General features: G+C 44.3%; 1 protein-coding gene across 2 annotated transcripts in view; it reads left to right on the top strand.

Annotated features, from left to right (window-relative positions):
- Window positions 1-784: 784 nt before the first annotated feature.
- The window catches only part of DCP1B (decapping mRNA 1B), a 44327-nt gene continuing 22023 nt past the window's right edge, over window positions 785-23088 (top strand). The window contains exons 1-3 of one of the 2 annotated variants that reach the window (XM_040345324.1): window positions 822-1024; window positions 3818-3858; window positions 7040-7167. In XM_040345324.1, coding sequence (XP_040201258.1) covers window positions 878-1024; window positions 3818-3858; window positions 7040-7167 — 316 coding nt within the window. In that variant the 5' untranslated portion in view covers window positions 822-877. Of the gene's footprint in view, window positions 1025-3817; window positions 3859-7039; window positions 7168-23088 lie in introns of both variants that reach the window. The other variant, XM_040345323.1, reaches the window with a different exon arrangement.

The raw sequence follows: 23088 nt of genomic DNA, 5'->3' as shown, positions 1-23088 counted from the left end.
TCCAATATAATAGCGCAATATTGAAGCGATGGGTATCGATTTATTCGGCGTAACATCATCTTTCACAATCTAAAAAAAAATTGGGCTAACTTTACTATATGTTTTTCCAAAAAAAGTGTGCTTGTAAGATCGCTGCGCAAATACGGTGTGATAGAAAGTATCGCAACGACCGATATTTTATTCTCTAGTCTAGGGTTTTAGAAAAAAAAACAACAATATATAATGTTTGGGGGTTAATTTTCTAGCAAAATAAAAATAAAAAAATGATTTGAACTTGTAAAAACCAAATTTCAGAAAGAGACTCGGTACTAAGTGGGTAAATAAGCGGAGTTCAAAAAAAGAAATAAAAAATTGTTGATGATACACAGAACATAGAGCAAGCACTGTCCGTGTTACATTGTGTACAGCGGGAGCAGCTGACAACATCATGTGCCTCCTGATCAGAGACATGATAGCGCACACAAGACAGCCATCTGATGGAATCATAGACTACATTATAACGCTGAGCTATTGTGCCCTGCAGTGTGGGCGGGGTGGGGCGTGTCAAAAATAAACACCTTGCGTGGTGGGCGGGAAACACCGCGTCCTGCACTCTGGGTGGGGCGTGTCCACCGAGAAGTGAACCCTGAATGGCGTGTCTAACACTAAACTTTGGCAAGGCGCGCTGGGCAGACCGAGATGTATTATCACCTGCGATGTGGGCGGAGAGGGGCGTTACCAAAAGCTGCCACCCCCCCTCCACAAGAAGGGCGGAGCGCTGCGCTCCGACTGGTCTCCATGGCAACACTCCTCTCTTCCTGGTTGCCATGGCGACGCCATTCGGCGCGCCGCTCTCAGCCCTGCTCGGCGTTCCCTTGCTCGGGCCTGGCTGGGAAAGATGGCGGCCTCCGGTGGCGACGCTATGGGCCGGGGTTTGGATATCAGTCTGGCCGCTCTGCGCAGGCAGGACCCGTACATTCAGAGTATCGTGGACGTGGCGAGTCAGGTGGCCCTCTACACCTTCAGCCACCGGTCCAACGAGTGGGTGAGTCACCTGCTGGGAGGGGGAGCAGACTGAGCGCCAGAGAGGCTCATTATAGGTTACACCGGCTCCTGCAGAGCAGTAACCATAGCAACCAACCTGGGGCCTTACTTTGCTGCAGTAAAGTGAGTGCTTGTTGGTTGTCATAGTCACTGCGCTGTTCATTGGCTCCTCAGGACTCTGGACAGTCACACGCATGTGTCAGAGATGGAACATGTATTGTCCTGAGCAAACTTGGGCCCTTTCACACTGGTACAGCACCACAAAAGCACATGAAAAACCTTCCTTCCATTGTAATTCAAGGAGAATGCATTGCACTGCTGTGCATTTTTGGTGCATTTTCTGAGTCACGTGTCCAAGTTTCACAGGTGCATGCTGGAAGTCAGGATTTTTCTAAAATGCATGCCACATTTTGACGTGCACGGCTGTAAAAGCGCCCTGAGAAACCGATCACCTCTATGTTAAAAATACAACGCAAAATGCATTTTACATGCGTTTTGCTCTTCCCTGGTTACCTGGAAAAAATTAACATGGGACTCAAAAATGCACTTAATAAAAAAGCACATTGACTGTGTTTTTGACAAAGCACACTGATGCAGCAAGCAGGACTTTCTAAAAGCTCAACACATTGTTTAAAAAAAAAAAAAAAAAGAGCACACAGATGTGAGAAGTTACATAGAATTAAAAGGAGAATATTTTACATGTTTTTTGACGTGCTGGGAAGGTGCAGTTTAGTGCGTCAAAAGTGAACAGGGTCTTAGAAACCTTGTGCAGCTATCAAAGTCTGAGCCTAGGTTCACACTGATGTGTGCAGAATACAGTATGTGACTCGCACGGGAATCGCACCGCATTCCTGTGCACATCACATGCAATGTTTTTGCAGTGTGATTTCAGCCATACATTATGTATAGCTAAAATCACATCCGCACCAAAATGGGGCAGGACTCCACATCTGCACCCTGAGGAGCTCACACTCTAATGTCCCCACCACAGTCATGCAGAAACCCCCCCAGGGTCTCCCCAGCACTCCTGTGAGGGATCAGGTCACTCATCTGAGAGGCAGACTGTAAAATAAGATGACAGATGATGTCAGTGTGGATGATCCAAGCTCTGCTGCGATGGTGCCCCCTTCTGTTCACATCGCAGATAAATAAGTGTTATTTTTTTATGTTGCACTAAGCATCACCCAATGCAGTTTTACTTTTTTTTTTTTTAAAGGCCAATTTTTTTAAAAGATTTTGCAGTTACCCTTGGTAAGCCTCAATTGGTTTACCAGCTCTCCAGATACTGTAGAATACATCAAAGTGTGTTAGGTTTTATTTCTCGACAAAATGTTCCTCCCAAATTGTTCAGGGTGCAATATTATGTTTAAATTTAGAATCATCCCCTCCCACACTAATCCCATCCACACAACCCACATCCTAGGATGACAGCGCTCCCTCTCTGTACTGTATCCATACAGGACTACAGAACACCTCTCTCCTCTTCACCATAAAATTGGGGGAGGTGATCTGCATTCCTCAGAACGCTGACTGTAACTGATAAAAGTCTGCATAGGGCACATAAGGCTACATTCACTCAAGCCTCTCCTGCTTTTGTGTTCTTTAGGCCGAGTTCACACTATTACGAATTGGATGCAGGCTCCTAGCATCCAATACGCAATAGCAGGAGAATGTGAATGGCTCTTTATGGAGCCGGTTCACATATCTCCGATGTGGCTCTGGTGCATTTGCACAAGAGCCCTGTGAGTCTTTTGGTCCGAATTCAGCCAAAAATGTAGGCTGAAATCGGACCTGAAACAGTGAACTGGACGCACTGGACCCCTGCTGGGCGCTGCATCGGCATTAGGTGTGAACGGAGCCTAAAACCAAGAGAAATCGATCTGAGAAGTACAAACAAACTTTATACCTCCTAGATCACTTTCCTGTGTTTAAGCCTAGGCTCATACTTGTGCAGGCTGGGAATGCTCACAAAATTGCACACGTTCTCGGACCCACAGGTAAAATGTGCTGCTCTTTAGCAGATGCGTGGGGTTGCCATTCATTCTTAATGGAACCCCCACACATTGGAAAATGCAGAGCACAGGTTGCACAAGTGTGAACCTAGCGTATAAAAAAATTGACATGACAAAGCTACTTTAAATACACCGAAGGCCTCATTCATGTTTAGAGGGCTGGCAGGGTATAGCGTAATAAAAACACATTTTCTGTGGATCCCCACGGGTCGCGCATGCAACCACGTGTAGAGGTGAATGGCTATTCAGTTTTGTACTTGTGTAAACACCAATGCTTTTTTTTTTTTTTGCATTAGTTGTATTCCTCATACACATATGTGCGAGTAAATGCTGATGCTAAAAAAGCATTGCTGTTTACATGAGTAACTGCAACTGTATGCGCTACCCGCAGCTCTCTAGTCATGTTGGGATTTTCATGCCAGACCCAGCCTGCTCCTCCAAACATCTGTATGAATGAGGCCTATACACAGGTAAATGCACAGTTTGAATTAAACCATTTGAAATCATTACTTACATTTAGAATTGTCCTAAAAACTCATATGAATGAATCCTTAGGAGCTCACTGGATTTCTGACAGATTGATAGGTATATACAGATATAACAAAACTCTTTTTAATTGTTATATTTAAAAGACTAAAATGAACCCGATCAGAGAATTTCATTATTGTGGCTTGCATAGACTTTACATATTGTAAACATTGAATCTGGGGAATCACACATTCTCAGGGGTCTTTTAGGGAAAATATGTTAAATTCCTCACATTGCTGCTTTCCTTCTTGCAGGAAAAGACAGAGGTGGAGGGGACATTGTTTGTGTACACTAGGTGAGAATGAGATATGTGTATATGTTTTGTATGTCGTACTGTATATTACTTAGATTCTTCTAAACCTATAACTCCCAGCATGCTTTGCTGTGCGCTTACAGACTTCCGAATCTCCAGTTATCTGTCACTGGAAAACATTCCTTATTCCCCTCCACAATAACAGTATATTTTAGGGAAATTGACGGATGCCAGAGAGTTAAATTACATAATAATAAGGTCTGATATAATAAATATTAACCTGTCCCTTCATCTGAAAACAACGCTTTTCACCACTGAGGGCCCAGCCACACCATGGCATCGCATTAGCGTGTATGTTACCACATTCAGCATGCAGTAATGTCATAGTGTGAATAAGCCCTAAAAAACAAAACAAAAAAAAAAAAACGCGCACTTGTGGGCTCCGAAGAAAAACCTGTGAGAAATTGAAAAGCTATATTTACCTTGCCCCCCTCACTTTCCACACATGAAAAGGTGATATCGTAGACCTTCTGCTGGGATCCTGGGCATGTTGAGTAACCCAGATTTTGTGAAAAGATGCTCCCGTGCACTCTCTCAAGGTTGGGATTCAGGCCATTCGAAGTCTGGATTCACTCCTATGCAGTTTTAGTGCATTTTGCAGATTTGCACTACAGTCCATTTAACATGGTTTCCTATGGAACACAATCTGTAGTGCAAAAGCACCAAAAATGTGCATAGGTGTGAATCCAACCTAAGGGCCCTTTCACACGGGGCGGATCAGTAATGATCCGCAAAGCTCAGAGGGGATCCTCCGTAAAATCCCCGCTGAGCCGTCGGCTGACAGGGCGGTCCCCGCACACTGTGCAGGGACCGCCCTGTCTTTCCTCCGCTCTCCCCTATGGGGCATCGGATGAACACGGACTGTATTTCCGTTTTCATCCGATCCAGCAGACGGAAGAAAAATAGGATTTCTTCCGTCCGCAAATGCGGATCTTTGCAGAGGCGGACAAATTACATAGGGACCCATGTATGTCCCATTTTCATCCGCATTTTCATCCGCAAACGGACGGATGAAAATGCGGACATACGGTCCGCTAGTGTGAAAGGGCCCTAAAGGTCTTGCTCTTCAGATGCTTTGGACAGAAGCCAGGGATAGGAGAAATATTTATTAAAATTTTTCTCCACTTTTTTTATTTTTATTTAATTTTTTTAACCGTATATATGAGTGAAAGCTTATCTGATTATCTCAGGTTAAATTTGATGTTGCTTGTCCTGCAACTTTCCATTCAGGTAGACAAGAAGTCCTCCCCAATAGTCCTCTGTCCGTGAGTATTGCAGATCACATCCATTCCTCCTGTGTGTTCTGTATAGCTTGTATTCATGGGCTGATAGAAGTAACTACCACAGATCGAAATATCTGCAGCAGATCATCAACGTTAAAGTGATGTTAAAGCTCCTTTTTTCTTTTATTAAAATAGTTTTACTTACTTGCTCTATGCAATGGTATTGCACTGAGCAGTCCCTTATCTCCTGTTCTGGAGTTTCCCACCAGCGCTCTTTGCGCCTTCTTCCTGTGGGTGCGCTCATAACAAACCGTGTGCTGTTGGGACACCTGTGCAGGTGTGCTCCTGAGCCGGGCTGTGTGCACATCCATGGACACACACATATCGCAGCTTGGCCTTGCCCCCTGCTCCCTCCAGGAATGCATTAAGGTAAAAAAACTGTTAGACATAGCTGCTCCAATCCCCAATTTCATGCCCTCATACAGAAAAGGAATATTTCAATTGATCCATGGGCAATCACCCCTTGAATCAAAGCGAATTGAAAACTAAATTTGCGACCCACTTGGACTTTCCGTCAAGCACAATTAAACAAGCTACCTGCATGAGCTTTGTCAGTGCTTAGACAGAAACCCTGTAAGACATTGTGGGGGAGATTTACTTAAACTGGTGCACTCAGAATCTTGTGCAACTGTGCATAGTAACCAATCTGCTTCTAACTTCAGCTTATTCAATTAGGCCCCTTTCACATGGAGTGGATCCATCCAAGCGGAATCCACCTGCTTAGCAGGGGATCTCTTTGCTGATTCCCGCTGAGCAGGTGGATGACAAGTTCATGTCCACTACACTATGTATAGCAGACACGGACACAGCCCGCTCTCCTCTATGGGGCCATCAGATAAAAACTGACTGCTTATCTGTTTTCAGCGGATCGGATGCCCAGCAGGTCTCCGCTGAGCATCGGTCCACTTGTGTTAAAAGGAGCCATAGGGCCCTTTCACAAGGGCTGTCCGATCAGGTCCACCTGTCAGTTTTTCAGGTGGACCTGATTGTACCCTCCAGTCTCCCCTATGGAGTGGCAGATGTCAGCAGTGACATTTCTGCTGACATCCATCGCTATTCGATCTGATCCTATCCGGAAAATCTAGGCGGATGGTGGTTCTATTTTCCATCTGTCTGGCGGGTCAGATAAAAACAGACAGGCGGTCTGTTTCACCCAATTGAGCTCTGCACAGTGAGCGGAGACGGACCTATCATCCGCCTGCTCAGCAAGCGGTTTCCGTTCCACGGAGGCGCCCATGTGAAAGTGGCCTTAGGCTTTCACAATAAAACCTAGAAGCTGATTGGTTACTATCCACAGCTGTGTGCAACAGTTTTAGCAAATCTCTCCCTCAGTTTGTTCACTAAGGTTCTCTGACATATCTCTGAGGGCTTCACAGAACAGCTGTATTTATATTGAGATTAAATTACACACAGGTGGACTCTATTTACTATCTAGGTGACTTCTGAAGGCAATTGAACTAGATTTTAGTTGGGGGTATCAGAGTAAAGGGGGCTGAATACAAATGCATGCCACACTTTCCAGATATTTATTTGTAAAAAATGATGAAAACCATTTATCAGTTTCCTTCTACTTCACAATTAAGTGCCACTTTGTGTTGGTCTATCACATAAAATCCCAATAAAATACGTTTAAGCTTTTGGTTGTAACACAACAAAATGTGGAACATTTTAAGGGGTATGAATACTTTTTCAGGGCACTGTATGTTCTGTGTGTGTATAAACTACTTTATATAATATATATATATATATATATATATATATATATATATATATATATATATATATATATATATATTCTATATCTCTGGATTAAAAAATTTATAGAAACTGTTAGACTTTAAAGCCACTTTAATTTATTTCTTAATGTCGCATGCTCGTAGATCTGCATCTCCTAAACATGGCTTCACTATTATGAACCGGCTGAGTATGGAAAACCGCACAGAACCTATTACAAAAGATTTGGACTTCCAGGTGCAAGATCCCTTTCTGCTATACAGGAATGCCCGATGTGAGTATAAGATCTATTTGTGGCCTTGTTTTAGTTGTATACATTTCAAGGGTCATGTCATGATCGACTTATTGGCTAGAGATGAAAAGAGAGGCCGCTCTATTGTTTAGCAGGGATAAATTGGGTGGGGCTGACAACATTGTTTGGAATTTCACTGCAGCAGAGGCAACATCGTTACCTCATTGCAGAAAGTTGGAGAGTACACTGAATTTCTGGCAGATCAACCGGAATTTTTCTGTATTTGCAGCATTGTTAAAGCTCGCTCTCGCACAGGGAAATGTGCATGTATTGCACAGATGTACTGGAGTGTTTTTTTTTTTTGTATATTTTTTTTTTTGCACCTGTGCAGAAGTGACGTCATCTTGGCTTGGCCAATAGAAACGGCCAGGGATCAATACCCAAAAGCCACCAGGCTGAATATTTCCCAGAGCTCCCCACTGACCGCTGACATAGCAGACCTGTATAAGAAAATTATTATAGTTCTGATTTAAATATAGGCATACAGCATAAAATATGAACAAAAAATAATTACTGCGCTAAAAACCTAAATATACCTAACACCAAAAATAAGCTGCAACAAATATGTGATATACACACAAAATACAAAGCAATAGAAGAATAAGTTGCGCTGATAAAGTGAAAAAATGAAAATTGAAAATCAATGTAAATAAGTCCAAACAATAAAGGTTCTCCAAAGTCCTCAAACTTGTGGGATAAAGAACGTGTAAATAATTAAAATTGCAAATGAAGCCAACCGTGATCAACACCAAAATAGTGTAACAGATGTATGCTTACCAGAAGGCAAGCAATAAAAAGCTTGCGGCTGAACCCCAGCCAGGGTCTTTAACCAGAGCTGCGGTCCAAAACAGAAGTTGTAATCCTTCCAGTAGGTGGAGTGACATAAAAATACCAAGAAAAACTCACATAGTGATGTACCAAACAAATATTTATGGATTTATATGATAGCACACTAGAGGGAAGAACCACCGTCAATAATATGCGCTTACCAGACTGATATTAAAAGTTAGCTTGCGGCTGCACCCCAGCCAGGGCCTTTAAGGGATTATCCCCAGTTTTGATGATGGAGGGCTCCCCTAGTTTCCACGGCACAATGAACCACCGGAAAAATGAATAGATCCGACAATAGTGAAGTACCATAAGATTTGGGTTTAATATATAAAAAGAATACCCTTACAGAAGATGAACGATTAAAAGACAGAAGTAAGCCGGCCGGCTTGTACAATCACCCGTCCTCGTGGACCGGAACGCTGTGGGTCAGAGCGTCTCCTACCCGACGTACGTTTCGTCAGATGTGACGTCGTCTGGGGAACGGGTGACGCACTGACGCATCACGTTATATAGTAAGCAATAAAAACTAAGCCTCGATGTGGAGAGCGGTTCATCGGTGTCATATGATGTAAACAGCCAATGATATAGAACCACGGTCCACTGCGAGATCCGGATACAATATAATATATAATACAGCATAAAATACACCTGCATTTGTGCCGCCCTGATGTCCCAGCTGGTGCATAATTCTGTTCATAGGTCTGTATTGACAGAATACATTGAATACATCTGTAATGCCAGTACTTTCTTTTACAGGCGTACAAGTATGGCTTTAGTCTCCCAAACTTCTAGTTAAAGCGGAGTTCCACCCTAAAAATTAACTTTCTATAAAAATAAAAAAATAATCGTAATCTGCCTAGTTCCTGGTCCTAGGTGGTTCAACTTCCTGTCCTAAGACCCCATTGCCTTCTGGGAAATGACACTCATTTCCCAGGAGTAAAATCATCCAGCATGCACCTCTCCCTGAAAACCAGGTAGAAAAAAAGAACTGGGCTTCACATGCCCACACACATGATGGATACGGCCACAACATGAGCTGGAGGATATAAGGCAAGTGTTTGTAATGATTTCTGGAACGTCTGGGGAGCTATTCATACGTTTCACGAACTATTTAATGTGATTAATTTTAGCTTGCAAAAAAAAAAGATAATTATGCCCTGAACCCCGCTTTAACCACTTAACCCCGGGACCATATTGCTGGTCAAAGACCAGAGCACTTTTTGCGATTCGGGACTGCGTCGCTTTAACTGACAATTGCGCGGTTGTGCGACGTGGCTCCCAAACAAAATTGGCGTCCTTTTTTCCCCACAAATAGAGCTTTCTTTTGGTGGTATTTGATCACCTCTGCGGTGTTTAGTTTTTGCACTATAAACAAAAATAGAGCGTCAATTTTGAAAAAAATTAATATTTTTTACTTTTTGCTATAATAAATATCCCCCAAAAATATATAAAAAAACATATTTTTTTCCTCAGTTTAGGCCGATACGTATTCTTCTACATATTTTTCGTAAAAAAAAACGGCAATAAGCGTTTATTGATTGGTTTGCGCAAAAGTTATAGCGTTTACAAAATAGGGGGTATTTTTATGGCATTTTTATTAATATTTTTTTTACTAGTAATGGCGGCGATCAGCGTTTTTTTTTTTTTTTTCAGTACTGCGACATTATGGTGGACACTTCGGACACTTTTGACACATTTTTGGGACCATTGGCATTTTTATAGCGATCAGTGCTATAAAAATGCATTGGATTACTATAAAAATGCCACTGGCAGGGAAGGGGTTAACACTAGGGGGCGGGTTAAGTATGTTCCCTGGGTGTGTTCTAACTTCTAACTGTAGGGGGGGCCTCACTAGGGGAAAAATGACTGATCTTCTGTTCATACATTGTATGAACAGATGATCAGCATTTCTCTCCCTGACAGGACCGGGAGCTGTGTGATGGCCCTCCAGCTGTTGCGAAACTACAAGTCCCATTAGTCATTGCAAGGCTGACAGTTACAAGCATGACCTCCACAGGCAGGGACTTGTAGTTTCGCAACAGCTGGAGGACCACCAGTTTGAGACCCCCCTCCTCTAGATGATTGATGGGCTGTCATACAGAAAGCACAGCTTGGAGGCCTCCACCACTGCCTATGCATATACAGCACTTCCTTATCCTTCCAGCAGCCATACGCCAACTAGAAATTATTCTTTTCAAAGTTGGATGCAGATGAATCGCTGTGATCCCTTCTCCCTCACACCTGCCCTGCAGTTACCCGCCTCTGCTTGTGTATTAGATTTGTTACTGTTTACAATTCTTACAGCTGAGACATCAATGAGATGATGAGTTTAATAGAATACTTAAAGGGGTTGTAAAGGAATTTTTTTTCCCTAAATAGCTTCCTTTACCTTAGTGCAGTCCTCCTTCACTTACCTCATTTTCGATTTTGCTTTTAAATGTCCTTATTTCTTCTGAGAAATCCTCACTTCCTGTTCTTCTGTCTGTAACTACACACAGTAATGTGAGGCTTTCTTCCTGGTGTGGAGAAAGCCTCTTGAGGGGGCGAGCAGGAGTGTCAGGACGCTCTCTACTTTGCAGATGGAGAAAAGAGGGGTGTGTTAGTGGGCGTTCTGACACTCCTGCTCGCCCCCTCAAGAGGCTTTCTCCACACCAGGAAGAAAGCCTCACATTACTGTGTGTAGTTACAGACAGAAGAACAGGAAGTGAGGATTTCTCAGAAGAAATAAGGACATTTAAAAGCAAAATGGGAGGATGAGGTAAGTGAAGGAGGACTGCACTAAGGTAAAGGAAGCTATTTAGAGAAAATGTACAACACCCTTAATATAATTTCAGAAGCGGGGCTGTTTTACAAATAACTAGGAGCGCCACTGTCATAACGTTGAATGAACCGTACAAATATAACTTTTTACGTTATATTTTAATGGGATTAATAGACACCAGTGCTGCTTAGTGGAGTTTGTCTGTAAAGGTGAACTCTTGGTAGATATAAAAGACAAAAATGTATGCAAATTGCAGCCAATTTAAAAAATATATATATTTGTTATAAGCCTCTTGAAGTCACTGTACAGTAGAGCTTAGGCTGGGACAGGGGGAAGCAACACCAGGGGCCAATCGGTGGTGCTGCAATGTTCATATTCTAACATGGGACATGCTAATAGGAGGAGAGCAGAGTGACGGAGATGAGCTCATCAGTCTGCTACTTAGTATTTTACTATCCAATAACAGGCTGGTGGGAGGGACAATACCTGTAGGGCCCCTTTCACACGGGGCAGAAGCTATTGCAATCAGCAGGGGATCTGTGAGCTGATCAGAGCAGAACGAGAGGATGATACATTAGTGTCCTCTCAGTATCTGCAGAGGACATGGGCAGAACCTGCTTTGCTCCGTGGGCAGCTGAGATTAAACAGACTCCTCTGCCAAAATGGAAGAGGATGGAGTCCTCTCCCGGGGTTTTTTTTTTTGGGGGGGGGGGGGGCCTGATCAGCATGCTCAGAGGACACAAGTCCCTTTACACCCAACTGCCCATAGGGATGAATAAACCTTCTGATCAGGTAATTGACAGGCGGACCTGATCGGAATGTTCATCTGAAAGCAGGCCATAGACGTTGTGAATTTTCTCCGGCTGAACCAGCTGAGATTTGAACTGTCTGACCAGCCTAAGCATTACTGGACTACAGCAGAGAACAATTTCAGTCTCCGGCCCAGTGAGACAGGACTGTGCTTTGAGAAGAGCTATTTAAATTTCAGGACTGGATTGACAGAAATACAGATATTTGGCAGGTAAAACAGCTCTTGCATATATTTCATCTGTGTATTTGTTTATCTGTTTGCCTTGCGTTCAGCTTTAAAATTCTAAGCAGAAAGTCAGCTTGGTTTTTAGTACAGGGACTGCTCCTGGGAGATGGACGCCCACTGACAGCAGCAGAACCGCCCCAACCAGGGATCCACCAGCTGCCATGCGGAGTTACAGCTATAATTACTGAAAGCAAGAATTAAGTATAGGGGAATACACCAAGACACTTGTCCTATGGGGCTCAAAATCATTATCAAGTATCTCACTGAGAATGCGGAACCCGTGTCACTTAATACAATACATTTTCAGGGATTTTACAGACCTGCAATAAATTGCTATTTTAAAGGGAAACTTTTACAGTTTTCTTTAGCTATTCAGTTTATGTAAAGGGATCAGATTAAAGTGGGCGTTTTCAGTATTAAATCTGCATGAATAAATACCTGACATGTGAAAACATACTGTAACAGTATCATTTTTCAGAAAGCTCCACCTTTTTATAATTAGAAGCTTTCCTTAGAGGAGCTCCATGCTCCTTTTAGAAAAAAAAACAGATAATTTAGCTGCTGACTTTAAAAATAAGAACCACTTGCCTGTCCAGGGATTCAGCGATGTCCTCACCCAAACCGACTTCAATCGGCTTTGGGTGCAGGCGCCAGCATCTCTAGTAAGGGAAACAGGAAGTGGAGCCTTGCAGCTTTACAGCCTCTTTCCTACGCGCCTTGTGAATGGTTCTGTAGTCTTCTAAGACCTGTGATGTGTCCCAGAAGACTGTGTGGGAAGGGGGGTAAACTACTGGCTCATATTGCTGTGGGTACCTGTCAAAACCAGATACCCGTTCCACCCCTCTCCCCACCCAAAAACTGCCAAATGTGTAGGGGGGGAGCAAACAAGCAGAGCTTCCCCTTTTGGATGAAGCCCTGCTTTAAGGTCTGGTATAATGATTATGCCTAGGTTGAGATGATGTAGTCAGTCTGCTGCAGGCAGGAGGCTGCAGTATAAGCAGAAGTGTGTAAACACAGCCAAAAACTGCACAGGATTTACACGATTGAGTCACAAAGTGGTTATTAAAGAGTAACCCCCCCCCCCCAAAAAAGAAAATAAAACCCTGCAAGAAAGGCATAATGAGCTAGTATTCATGCTAGCTCATTATGTGGCACTTACCTGAGATTGAATCGCTCCTCGTTCCCCGCCGCCGCCATGTCCCCTCGGAGCATCTTCCTTGTTTCACCGCTCTGGCGCTCTGACGTCACTCCCGCGGGTTTCCGGCATTATGCCATTCAAAAAAACCGGCACGCTCAGTGCACCTGCACCGTTGTCTACGGCGCGCATGTGCCGTAGATATCGGTTCAGTGTTTTCTGCAAATATCTTCTTAACTGTGTAGGTTAAGGAGATATTTTCTGCACCTACAGGTAAGCCTTAATCTAAGCTTACCTGTAGGTGCAAGTTCTCTGGTTGGGTTTACAATCACTTTAAGGCACAAGTTTTTTTTACCTTCATGCATTCTATGCAGTACATGCGGCTTTGCATGGTGGAGATAAAGTGACCCCCCGAAGCACTCCCTGGATGTGGAGACACCATAGTTCATCCATACCGGCATATAGGAACTTAACTACTTCAGCCGCAAACTGCAGAGAAGAGCTGGGAGTGAATGGTGGATGCAAAAACCTACTGCCTTTACAACCCTTTTAAGTACAATTAATGGATCTTATATGGCAGTCTAAACAAACCCCAAATCCAGTTACTATGCGATAAACAAACCTCAAAAGGTAAACCAAAAACTGTCTTTTACCTTCCCTAGCTGAACCATACCCTCCTTTTTGTGTTTCGTATGTTTTCCCGCGCAGACACTGCATCTCACAAGGAGAGGGTTTCAGCAACAGGCAGTGTGCTTAAACCAAAAAAGCGGTGGAGGACTACATGTAGCCAAGTGCTGATTAGCAAGCTACGGTGTGAATTGGCAGAGAGAATGCTGATGGCCACACCTCCTTCAGCATCTTCTCATTTCATGAGGGTGGCAACTCTGCTCTCAATCCAGGAACAGTGCAGCATTGTTGTCACATCAAGCTGCATTAGATGGACTCCACTAGCAGGCTCAACAGGTATTTGTGGGACTTTGCAGGGGGAATAAGAGAAAAAGATCGAATTATAATTGAATTCTGCAGCACATAATTTTTTTTTACTATAACAACAAATCCCCTGCCACGTATGGGTATCCTTAGAAATAATAAATTGTGCAAGCGCAGAATTGATACCTTAATTTCTGTTATTTGCATGTAATTATGGCCTTTGCTGACAGCACAGCCTCCAGCGGGATTCAAAGGTCACGAGGCGCAGAGACCGCTCGCACAATTGTAGCAAAAAATAAAAACGCGGAAATCTGCTGAAGAAGGAAGCAATTGCTAACTGGCTTCTCGATTTTTCTGCTTTGACAAATACCCAGCATCCTCCGATTTGCCGAAGGTCTTCCCCCTTCTTTTTTTTTTAAACGCATGTAATTAACTGCCTTCGGAACTCTCTTTACATGCACAGCAATAATTGGGGCATGTCAGGGAGAAGATTGTTGGACAATAGGAAGGAAACAACTGTGGAAACTCAAGCTGCAATCGTTAACGTAATTGTGCTGATGGTATGGGATATGTAACAAAAAAAAAAAAGACTCAAGTGATTTGCCAGTCATTCACTGCCCTATTGCAGCTGAGCGTCTTACGAACCTACATTTACGCCTATTGCCACTGTAATTTACGATGCAGTTTGTATTACATTTTCAGGACCCACTATGGTTCGTACTGCTCGAGCATCCTCTACGTATGTTGAACATGCTGGGAATTTTGCACGTGCCGTCTCCTCCAACCACAGGAAAGTTTAAAATAAGCTAAAGTGTTTAGATCTACCTGCTTTGGCTAAAATGTAGTCTGGAAAACGGATGTGAACATCACAAAACTGATACGAGTCCAATGGATTCCTTTTTTTATTATTTTTTTTCCCTCCCTTGTCCTGCTGTGTGGGAGGTATAATGTTGATGATTCTGCTCACACTGTCCTGCTCAGTCTCTCCAGCCAAGGCTCTACGTGTCTGTGTAGGTCCGGCCGGGAGCGGCGCTGCCCACTAGTCCTTATTCCTGCTGCAGAGGGAGAAGCTGGGAGTCTGTCTGTGGAGTGCCAGGCAGTGCAGGTTTGTGGCGGGAGAGCAGAGCCAGATGAACCTTCTGGAAGGCATCTCACCTAAAGCCCAGTTGCCCAAGGAGCTGACTGTCTGCTGTGTAAGTTAACTTATGCAGTGTGGACTCACTGGAGTGGATATGGAATCGGAGCAGGGACAATCACATCACAGGAGGGAGGGACTGGGTGGTTGGGCCTAAGACTGGGGGAAAGAGTGTGGGGAAAAAAGCAAGCCAAGGAGGAAGAAACAAACGGGGACAGAAGGTGCTGCTGGCCTGGGTACCTACCTAGGTGTGTTTTAGCATGTGAGATAGATACTGTATGACTGCAGATGCAATCATTAATATTATCTGCATTCTGCAATAATCATTACAGGCCAGGGCCCTGCTAGTTGAACTGGTGATCATGAACTGTTTCAGGAAAACATGGGCTGCTGCATCACTAGTGCAGATTTGGCAGAAGCTGCAGGTCTGTTGGATGCAGTGCCAAGCAAAGCACTGTACGTAGCTCATCCCAGAACCTGGCACTCTGTACGTAGCTCATCCTAGAACCTAGCACTCTGTACGTAGCTCATCCCAGAACCTGGCGCTCTGTACGTAGCTCATCCCAGAACCTGGCACTCTGTACGTAGCTCATCCCAGAACCTGGCACTCTGTACGTAGCTCATCCCAGAACCTGGCACTCTGTACGTATCTCATCCCAGAACCTGGCACTCTGTACGTAGCTCATCCCAGAATCCTGCACTCTGTACATAGCTCATCCCAGAACCTGGCGCCCTGTATGTAGCTCATCCTAGAATCCGGCACTCTGTACGTAGTTCATCCCAGAACCTGGCGCTCTGTACGTAGCTCATCCCAGAACCTGGCGCTCTGTACGTAGCTCATCCCAGAACCTGGCGCTCTGTACGTAGCTCATCCCAGAATCCTGCACTCTGTACATAGCTCATCCCAGAACCTGGCGCCCTGTATGTAGCTCATCCCATAATCCGGCACTCTGTACGTAGCTCATCCCAGAATCCGGCACTCTGTACGTAGCTCATCCCAGAATTGTGCACCCCTTTATTCTTCATTTAAAAAAATAAATAAAAAATGAATGTGCTGAGGTTTGTGTGTACCCGTGAGACCCTTGCTTGTGGAACAATAATAAAAGCATATTTTATAGGTACAAGAAAGTTTGAGTTTTGTTTAATGATGACCCTTAAGCTTCTCCCACTGTCAAGCGTTTGATCGCGCCCACAGCATGCTATGCAAGGTTACGTCATTCCTCAAGTGTCCCTCATTCTGAAGTTCAAAGGTTGTGAGATACACTATTGGCCTCTAGATGTAATGGCTGCATTCTTCTTTTTTTTTTTTCCTTTTTCATCTGGTTATCCTGCTAGTAACACACTTGCTGCCATAGGGCGACGACACCTAATCATTAAATTGTATGTATGGAGGAGCAGAGTTGCTGCATAAACTCCCCCCCCCCCCCCCCCCTCCCAAGCTTCGTTACATTAAGGCAGGGGTCTCAAACTGGAGGCCCTCCAGCTGTTGCAAAACTACAAGTCCCATGAGGCATTGCAAGGCTGACAGTTACCAGCATGACTCCCACAGGCAGAGGCATGCTGGGAATTGTAGTTTCGCAACAGCTGGAGGACCGCCAGTTTGAGACCCCATGCATTAAGGGGAGCTGTATACATAAGATTTCAGTTAGTTCACAGAAGAGAACTGTAAAAGATAATGGTTTTCAATGCAAAGGAAATTACAAGCGAACCGGATTTCTGGCAGGATCAGCTGGTAGTTTTCTGTGCCTGAGAAAACTGAATGCAGTCACCACATCTAAGGACTGTTGGGTTGCAATATATTAAATCGTGTTCCTGAGTATAGATGCACTTGAATTGTGCATGCTGCAGAACTGTTCCTTCCAGAACAGATTTGCTGCTTATTTAGTCTATATATTTCTGAACTTTTAACAGAAACGTTTTTATTGTACAAATCAGTATTACAAACAGTCAGCTTCCGACAGCCAAATATTTCATAGTACAGTATCAATTAGAAATCTCCATATTGAGCATCCTACCAATCCATGCTAAATATAATTCCTACTATTTCTTAACCAGTGACAAGTCACAAGTATATTCCCATCTAAGTCCGGCCATGATAACCTTGGGGTACTCAATCTCCCTCCCCTGGGGGGGGGGGGGGGTCATCATATATTTCTGAACTTTGTGCATATCAGATCATGTATATGCATTATACAGACCACCCGATATTCTTTTCTATAGATGCACAATTTATATTTGCTCTTTAAAACTAATAAAACAAAGAACCTGACTCATCAGAATATCGCTTAAAGGGGCCACATTTTTTCACAGAGGGACACCTATTTTCAAAACCATCTAATACACCTTGTTGATTTTATTATAACACCTGCAAGCATTAAATGTAATACAGTATTTCATCTGTGGTTAAGGGGACAGAAAGCATTTTTCGAAAATACTTAAGAACACTGGGCCAGATTCACATACATTTGCGGCCGTGTAACGTAACCCATTTACGATACACCGCCGCAAGTTTCCAGTTTTAGTGCCCGATCCACAAAGCACTTACCTGGAAACTTGCTGCGGTGTATCCTAAATACGTCCGGAGCAAGGCGGGCCAATTCAAATGGGCGCGTGCCATTTAAATTAGGCGCGCTCCCGCGCCGGACCTACTGCGCATGCTCCGTTTCGCAATTCCCGTCGTGCTTTGCGCGCAGTGACGTAATTTTTTCGAACGGCGACGCGCGTAGCGTAATTCCGTATTCCCGGACGGCTTACGCAAATGACGTTCATTTTTAAATTTCGACGCGGGAACGACGGCCATACTTTATACAGCAATACGATTGCTGTGTAAAGTTAAGGCACCAAAAACGACGACTAACTTTGCGACGGGAAACTAGACTAGCGGCGACGTAGCGAACGCGAAAATCCGTCGTGGATCGCTGTAACTCCTAATTTGCATACACGACGCTGGTTTATGACGCAAACTCCCCCCATCAGCGGCCGCGGTACTGCATCCTAAGATCCGACAGTGTAAAACAATTACACCTGTCGGATCTTATGGATATCTATGCGTAACTGATTCTATGAATCAGTCGCATAGATGGAAACAGAGATACGATGGCGTATCAGGAGATACGCCGTCGTATCTCTTTTGTGAATCTGGCCCACTGTTGGGAAACCCAGGCTTTAAGAACTATGGAGATGTTTGGGGCCTCAATCAGGCCAGGAAAACACCAGTTCAACATGCCTGGGTCATATAACACCATGAAAATCCATCATAAAGTTTCAGTCTTACCTCCTGGAGCTACGTGGACATAGTCCAGCTCCATCTCAGACACTACGTTGCCTTTACAGAACATGCTGGGTCGCGGAGCCATGATGTCCTTGGGCATAGGCCGGTAAGAATCCGTGGCATTGCGGATGAGGGAGTGAAACATCTTGGATCTTCTTACTGCCCACTGCCGTTCATACAAATAAACCCCAAGCTCTCGTCTCGATTGAAAAGCAGAAATGCTTCTTGTGTTCAGTAGGATTTGGCAGGAACCCCCATGCCTCAGATATTGAGTCCGCTGAGTTGTCTCCAATCTCCTTCTCTAGATTTGTAGCTTCCTCTGCCCCCTGCTTCAGTCCTGTCTAGTGGAGTTTTACTGATTGTGACTTGCAGGGAGATTGACTTTGTCTGCCTGTCACTCAGCCACTTCACAGCGTCACATATGCTCCTGTATTCTGTCTCCATCACCAGTAGCACCGATAAAGGCTCTCTTGTTGGAGAGAGAAGAGTTTGATAGCGGTGTCCTACAGGGCAAAGACCAGTGGCCTAGTCCAATCAGATTGGCTCTTCGCATCGAAAATGCGAATATCTTACCAGGTGTTTTGGTCACTATATGTGTCACCCTTATCTCTTTGACACAGGGGGAAAAAACACTACAGTGTTATAGCCATAAAAAGTGGCAAACTAGTTTAAAATATTTTATATGTAAATAAGGAATGCAACTGTTTAACAATATTTGATCTTTACTCAAAAAATAGCCTTTTAAAAGGCTTCACCAGGTGAAAAGTCTGAAAAGAGAAAACAAATGCAACTACCACATCTAAACTTTTTAATGTATTGTTTTGTTAATTCTGGAGCCTTACTCCAGTGAGTTGTGTTTTATTTATTTTTTTAAGTTTTTAATAGTGGGGGGAAGACTTGGTCCCCATTCACACTTGCTTATGTGGCCAACTTCAGTTTTCCTTGGGAGAATTTGTGCCCAATGAACACTGTACTGTATCACTTTTCATGTGACAACACTGAAGAAATTACACTTTGCTACAATGTAAAGTAGTGAGTGCACAGCTCATACAGCAATTAATGTCTAAACCGTTGGCAACAAAAGTGAGTACACCCCAATTGGGCCCAATTAGCCATTGTCCCTCCCCGGTGTCATGGGACTCCGTTAGTGTTGCAAGGTCTCAGGGGTGAATGGGGAGCAGGTGTGTTACATTTGGTGTTATCACTCTCACTCTTTCTCATACTGTTCACTGGAAGTTCAACATGGCACCTCCATGGCGAAAAAACTCTGGAAAAATTTTTTTTGCTCTACATAAAGCCTAGGCTATAAGATTGCCAAGACCCTGAAACTGAGCTGTAGCACAGTGACCAAGAACATACAGCAGTTTAAGAGGACAGGTTCCACTCGGAACAGGCCTAGCCATGGTCGATCAAAGAAGTTGAGTGCACGTGCTCAGCATCATATTCAGAGGCTATCTTTTGGAAATGGATGTATGAGTGCTGCCAGCATTGCTGCAGAGGTTGAAGTGGTGGGGGATCAGCCTGTCGGTGCTCAGACCATACGCCGCACACTGCATCAAATTGGTCTGTCGTCCCAGAAGGAAGCCTCTTCTAAAGATGATGCACAAGAAAGCCTGCAGACAGTTTTCTGAAGACAAGAGGCTAAGGACATAGATTACTGGAACCATGTCCTGTGGTCTGATGAGACCAAGATAAAATTATTTGGTTCAGATGGTGTCAAGTGTGTGTGGCGGCAACCAGGTGAGGAGTACAAAGACAAGTGTGTCTTGCCTACAGTCAAGCATGGTGATGGGAGTGTCATGGTTTGGGGCTGCATGAGTGCCGCCGGCACTGGGGAGCTATAGTTCATTGAGGGAACCATGAATGCCAACATGTACTGTGACATACTGAAGCAGAGCATGATCCCCTCCCTTCTGATACTGGGTCGCAGGGTAGTATTCCAACATAACGACCCCAAACGCACCTCCAAGATGACCACTGCCTTGCTAAAGAAGCTAAGGGTAAAGGTGATGGACTGGCCAAGCATGTCTCCAGACCTAAACCCATTTGAGGATGCCCCACAGATGCTCAATAGGAAGGTGGAGGAGCGCAAGGTCTGTAACATCCACCAGCTCTGTGATGTTATCATGGAGGAGTGGAAAAGGACTCCAGTGGCAACCTGTGAAGCTCTAGTGAACTCCATGCCCAAGAGGGTTTAGGCAGTGCTGAAAAATAATGGTGGCCACACAAAATATTGATACGTTGGGCCAAATTTAGACATTTTCACTGAGACCCCATTCATACCTGAGCATTTTGTAGCTGGAAGCCTAAGGCTACAAAACACTGGAGGGGGGAAAAAAATGATTCTCTGTGAAGATGGTTCACATCTCCACTCCAAAACGCCTGAAGCCAGAAGCTCCAAAACGCCTGAAGCTCAAACAATTTCTGGGACCTGAAAACGCTATGCTCGGGTGTGAATGGGGCCTTAGGGGTGTACTCACTTTTGTTGCAAGCGGTTTAGACATTATTGGCTGTGTGTTGAGTTATTTTGAGGGGACGGCAAATTTACACTGTTATACAAGCTGTACACTCACTACTTTACATTGTAGCAAAGTGTAATTTCTCCAGTGTTGTCACATGAAAAGTGATACAGTACAGTGTTCATTTTATATTGGACCTTTCATAACAACAAATAGCCTGATCAAGGCTTTTTTGATATTTGCATAACTGCCCCCAAGAGCCAGCCCAGTGTTTGTATCAGAACTGAGGACTCTTCAAAGGAATACTGAGAGGGGGTGCTGTGATGGTGCACAGAACACAGGGTATAGCTAATGTGTTACGGGGCGCACCCCCTTCCTCAGAGCTAGGCTGGCTGGAAGTGGACTGTCGGGTCCTAATAACGGTCCTGCTAAAGTGAAGGCAACACGGGGTGTCTGCAGAAGCTTGTGATCTTAGCCCTCCAGTACAAGGGATCCTGTCGTATAAGAATCCTAGAGGCTGCCATTGCTGAACTTTCCTTTTGAAAATGCTAGTTCCCTGGATGTCATGCTTATGTATTGGCATCAATGCTTTCTAGGTCACTGATCCAGAACAAGTATAGAGATGAGGAATTCAATTGCTGATTTCAGTGCTTGTTCTGCGTCTGTGGACATTTTCATTGTCTTTATGCAGGTCTAAGTGATAGTGCATCTGAAAAGACACTGGTGCTTCTGTTTTCCTAAGTTCCAAGTCCTAGTGCCCCCAAAGTAAACTTCTGCACGTTAGAGCTGCCTACCCAGGGCCCAGTCCTATTCATCAATTCCAAATAACAAATTGGACTTCCTTTTAAGATTTGGTACCATCCACAACCGTATTCTACAGGTCTTTTATACTACGAGTAAGTCCTGAGTGCAGAAAATAGTCTAGCTTTCTGTCTTGCAGTTATATGCATCTAAAATGACTGTTATCCAGGAAAGTTACTGAGGCATGCTTCCTTAGGTGCCCATTCTCAGCATTCTGGAAAAAAAAAAAAACGTTTATGTTGCTTTGGTTCTCAGTGGCCAGCAGTTAATACGTCAGTTTTTCACACTTGTTATCCGGCGCAAATGGAATTCTTCCTCCAGTGACTGGGCTGTGAGCTCTTTCCAAACGCCTGGTTCCCTGAGTGTGGCAGAAATGAAACAGCTATATTTTTGTCTGGCTTGGCACAGGGTCAGGGTGCAAATCTGATATAAAGTGGCCCAGGAGTGGATGTTGAAAATATTTGACGAGTTACCGTTGTTCACAGATGACTGAGAACTGCTACAAAGGCACATGTCGTGTTCTCATACCTCTATCCCACAAATGCTCTAGGTAACATGGTGGGGCCTTTTTTTACAAAGACAAATACAACATTTTCTTAACTCATTACGAAAATATGGCTCTGACCTGGCAGTATGCACTTTGTTTGAAAATGGATGCATGCAGGATGGGGCTCTCTGGGGGGGGGGGGGGGGGGTGTCTCCGTTCTCTAAACCGTTTATTTCCCCCCTCTACTAGATTGTAATATCAAGTGGCGTGGGAGAGGGATCTAGGAACCTTGGCCTTCTGCTTTAGGGGTTGTGGTCAGATGGGCACACCAACGTGGACATGACCCAGGGTTCGGCGCTTTGGGATAGGGGTTCACTCGTTTTATTTTTTTCGGTCACCAATAGTTAACATTATTAAAGACACTAGTCGCCCTACTGAATAGGCCAGTGGAAAATGTCCCTAGACCACAGGTGTCAAACACAAGGCCCGCGGACCGGATTTGGCCCTCCAGGCCATTTCATGTGGCCCTCGCACCTCTCCTGTAGCCGTAGGAGAGCTCCAGCCCTCCTCTAGTCCTCCTCCAGACCCTTACTTTCAAGCAATCCATCCAGCTTCTTCCCAGCAGCAGCATAAGGAAAGTGGGTGCACTGTGATGCAAGGGAGAGGAGGGGACTCAACTTCTGATGGTGGGGTGGCTCTAGACATCTAATGTAAGGGGAGGGAATGCGCTGGACATCTAATCTTACAGATACAACCGGCCCTTTTGAGGACAATCGTAATGCTGATGCAGCCCACGATGAAATTGAGTTTGACACCCTTGCCCTACCCAGATGTTAAAGTGATCATAAAGTCTCGTATTTTTTTCTTTTAAAAATAACAAACATCTTATACTTACCTGCTCTGTTGCAGTAGATTTGCACAGATCAGCCTGGATCCTCCTCTTCTCTGGTCCCTCTTCTGTGAGAAGAGAAAACAAAGCAAACCGCTTTTGGTAAGATCAATCCAATGCTTCAAGCTCACTTTGCATGTCCAGTCTGCAATCTGGATAGGAGCCACT

Source organism: Rana temporaria, chromosome 3 (assembly GCF_905171775.1).
Source record: "Rana temporaria chromosome 3, aRanTem1.1, whole genome shotgun sequence".
Lineage (NCBI taxonomy): Eukaryota > Metazoa > Chordata > Amphibia > Anura > Ranidae > Rana > Rana temporaria.
The sequence above is the reverse complement of the archived record's forward strand: the minus strand, read 5'-3'. Positions and strand labels throughout refer to the sequence as shown.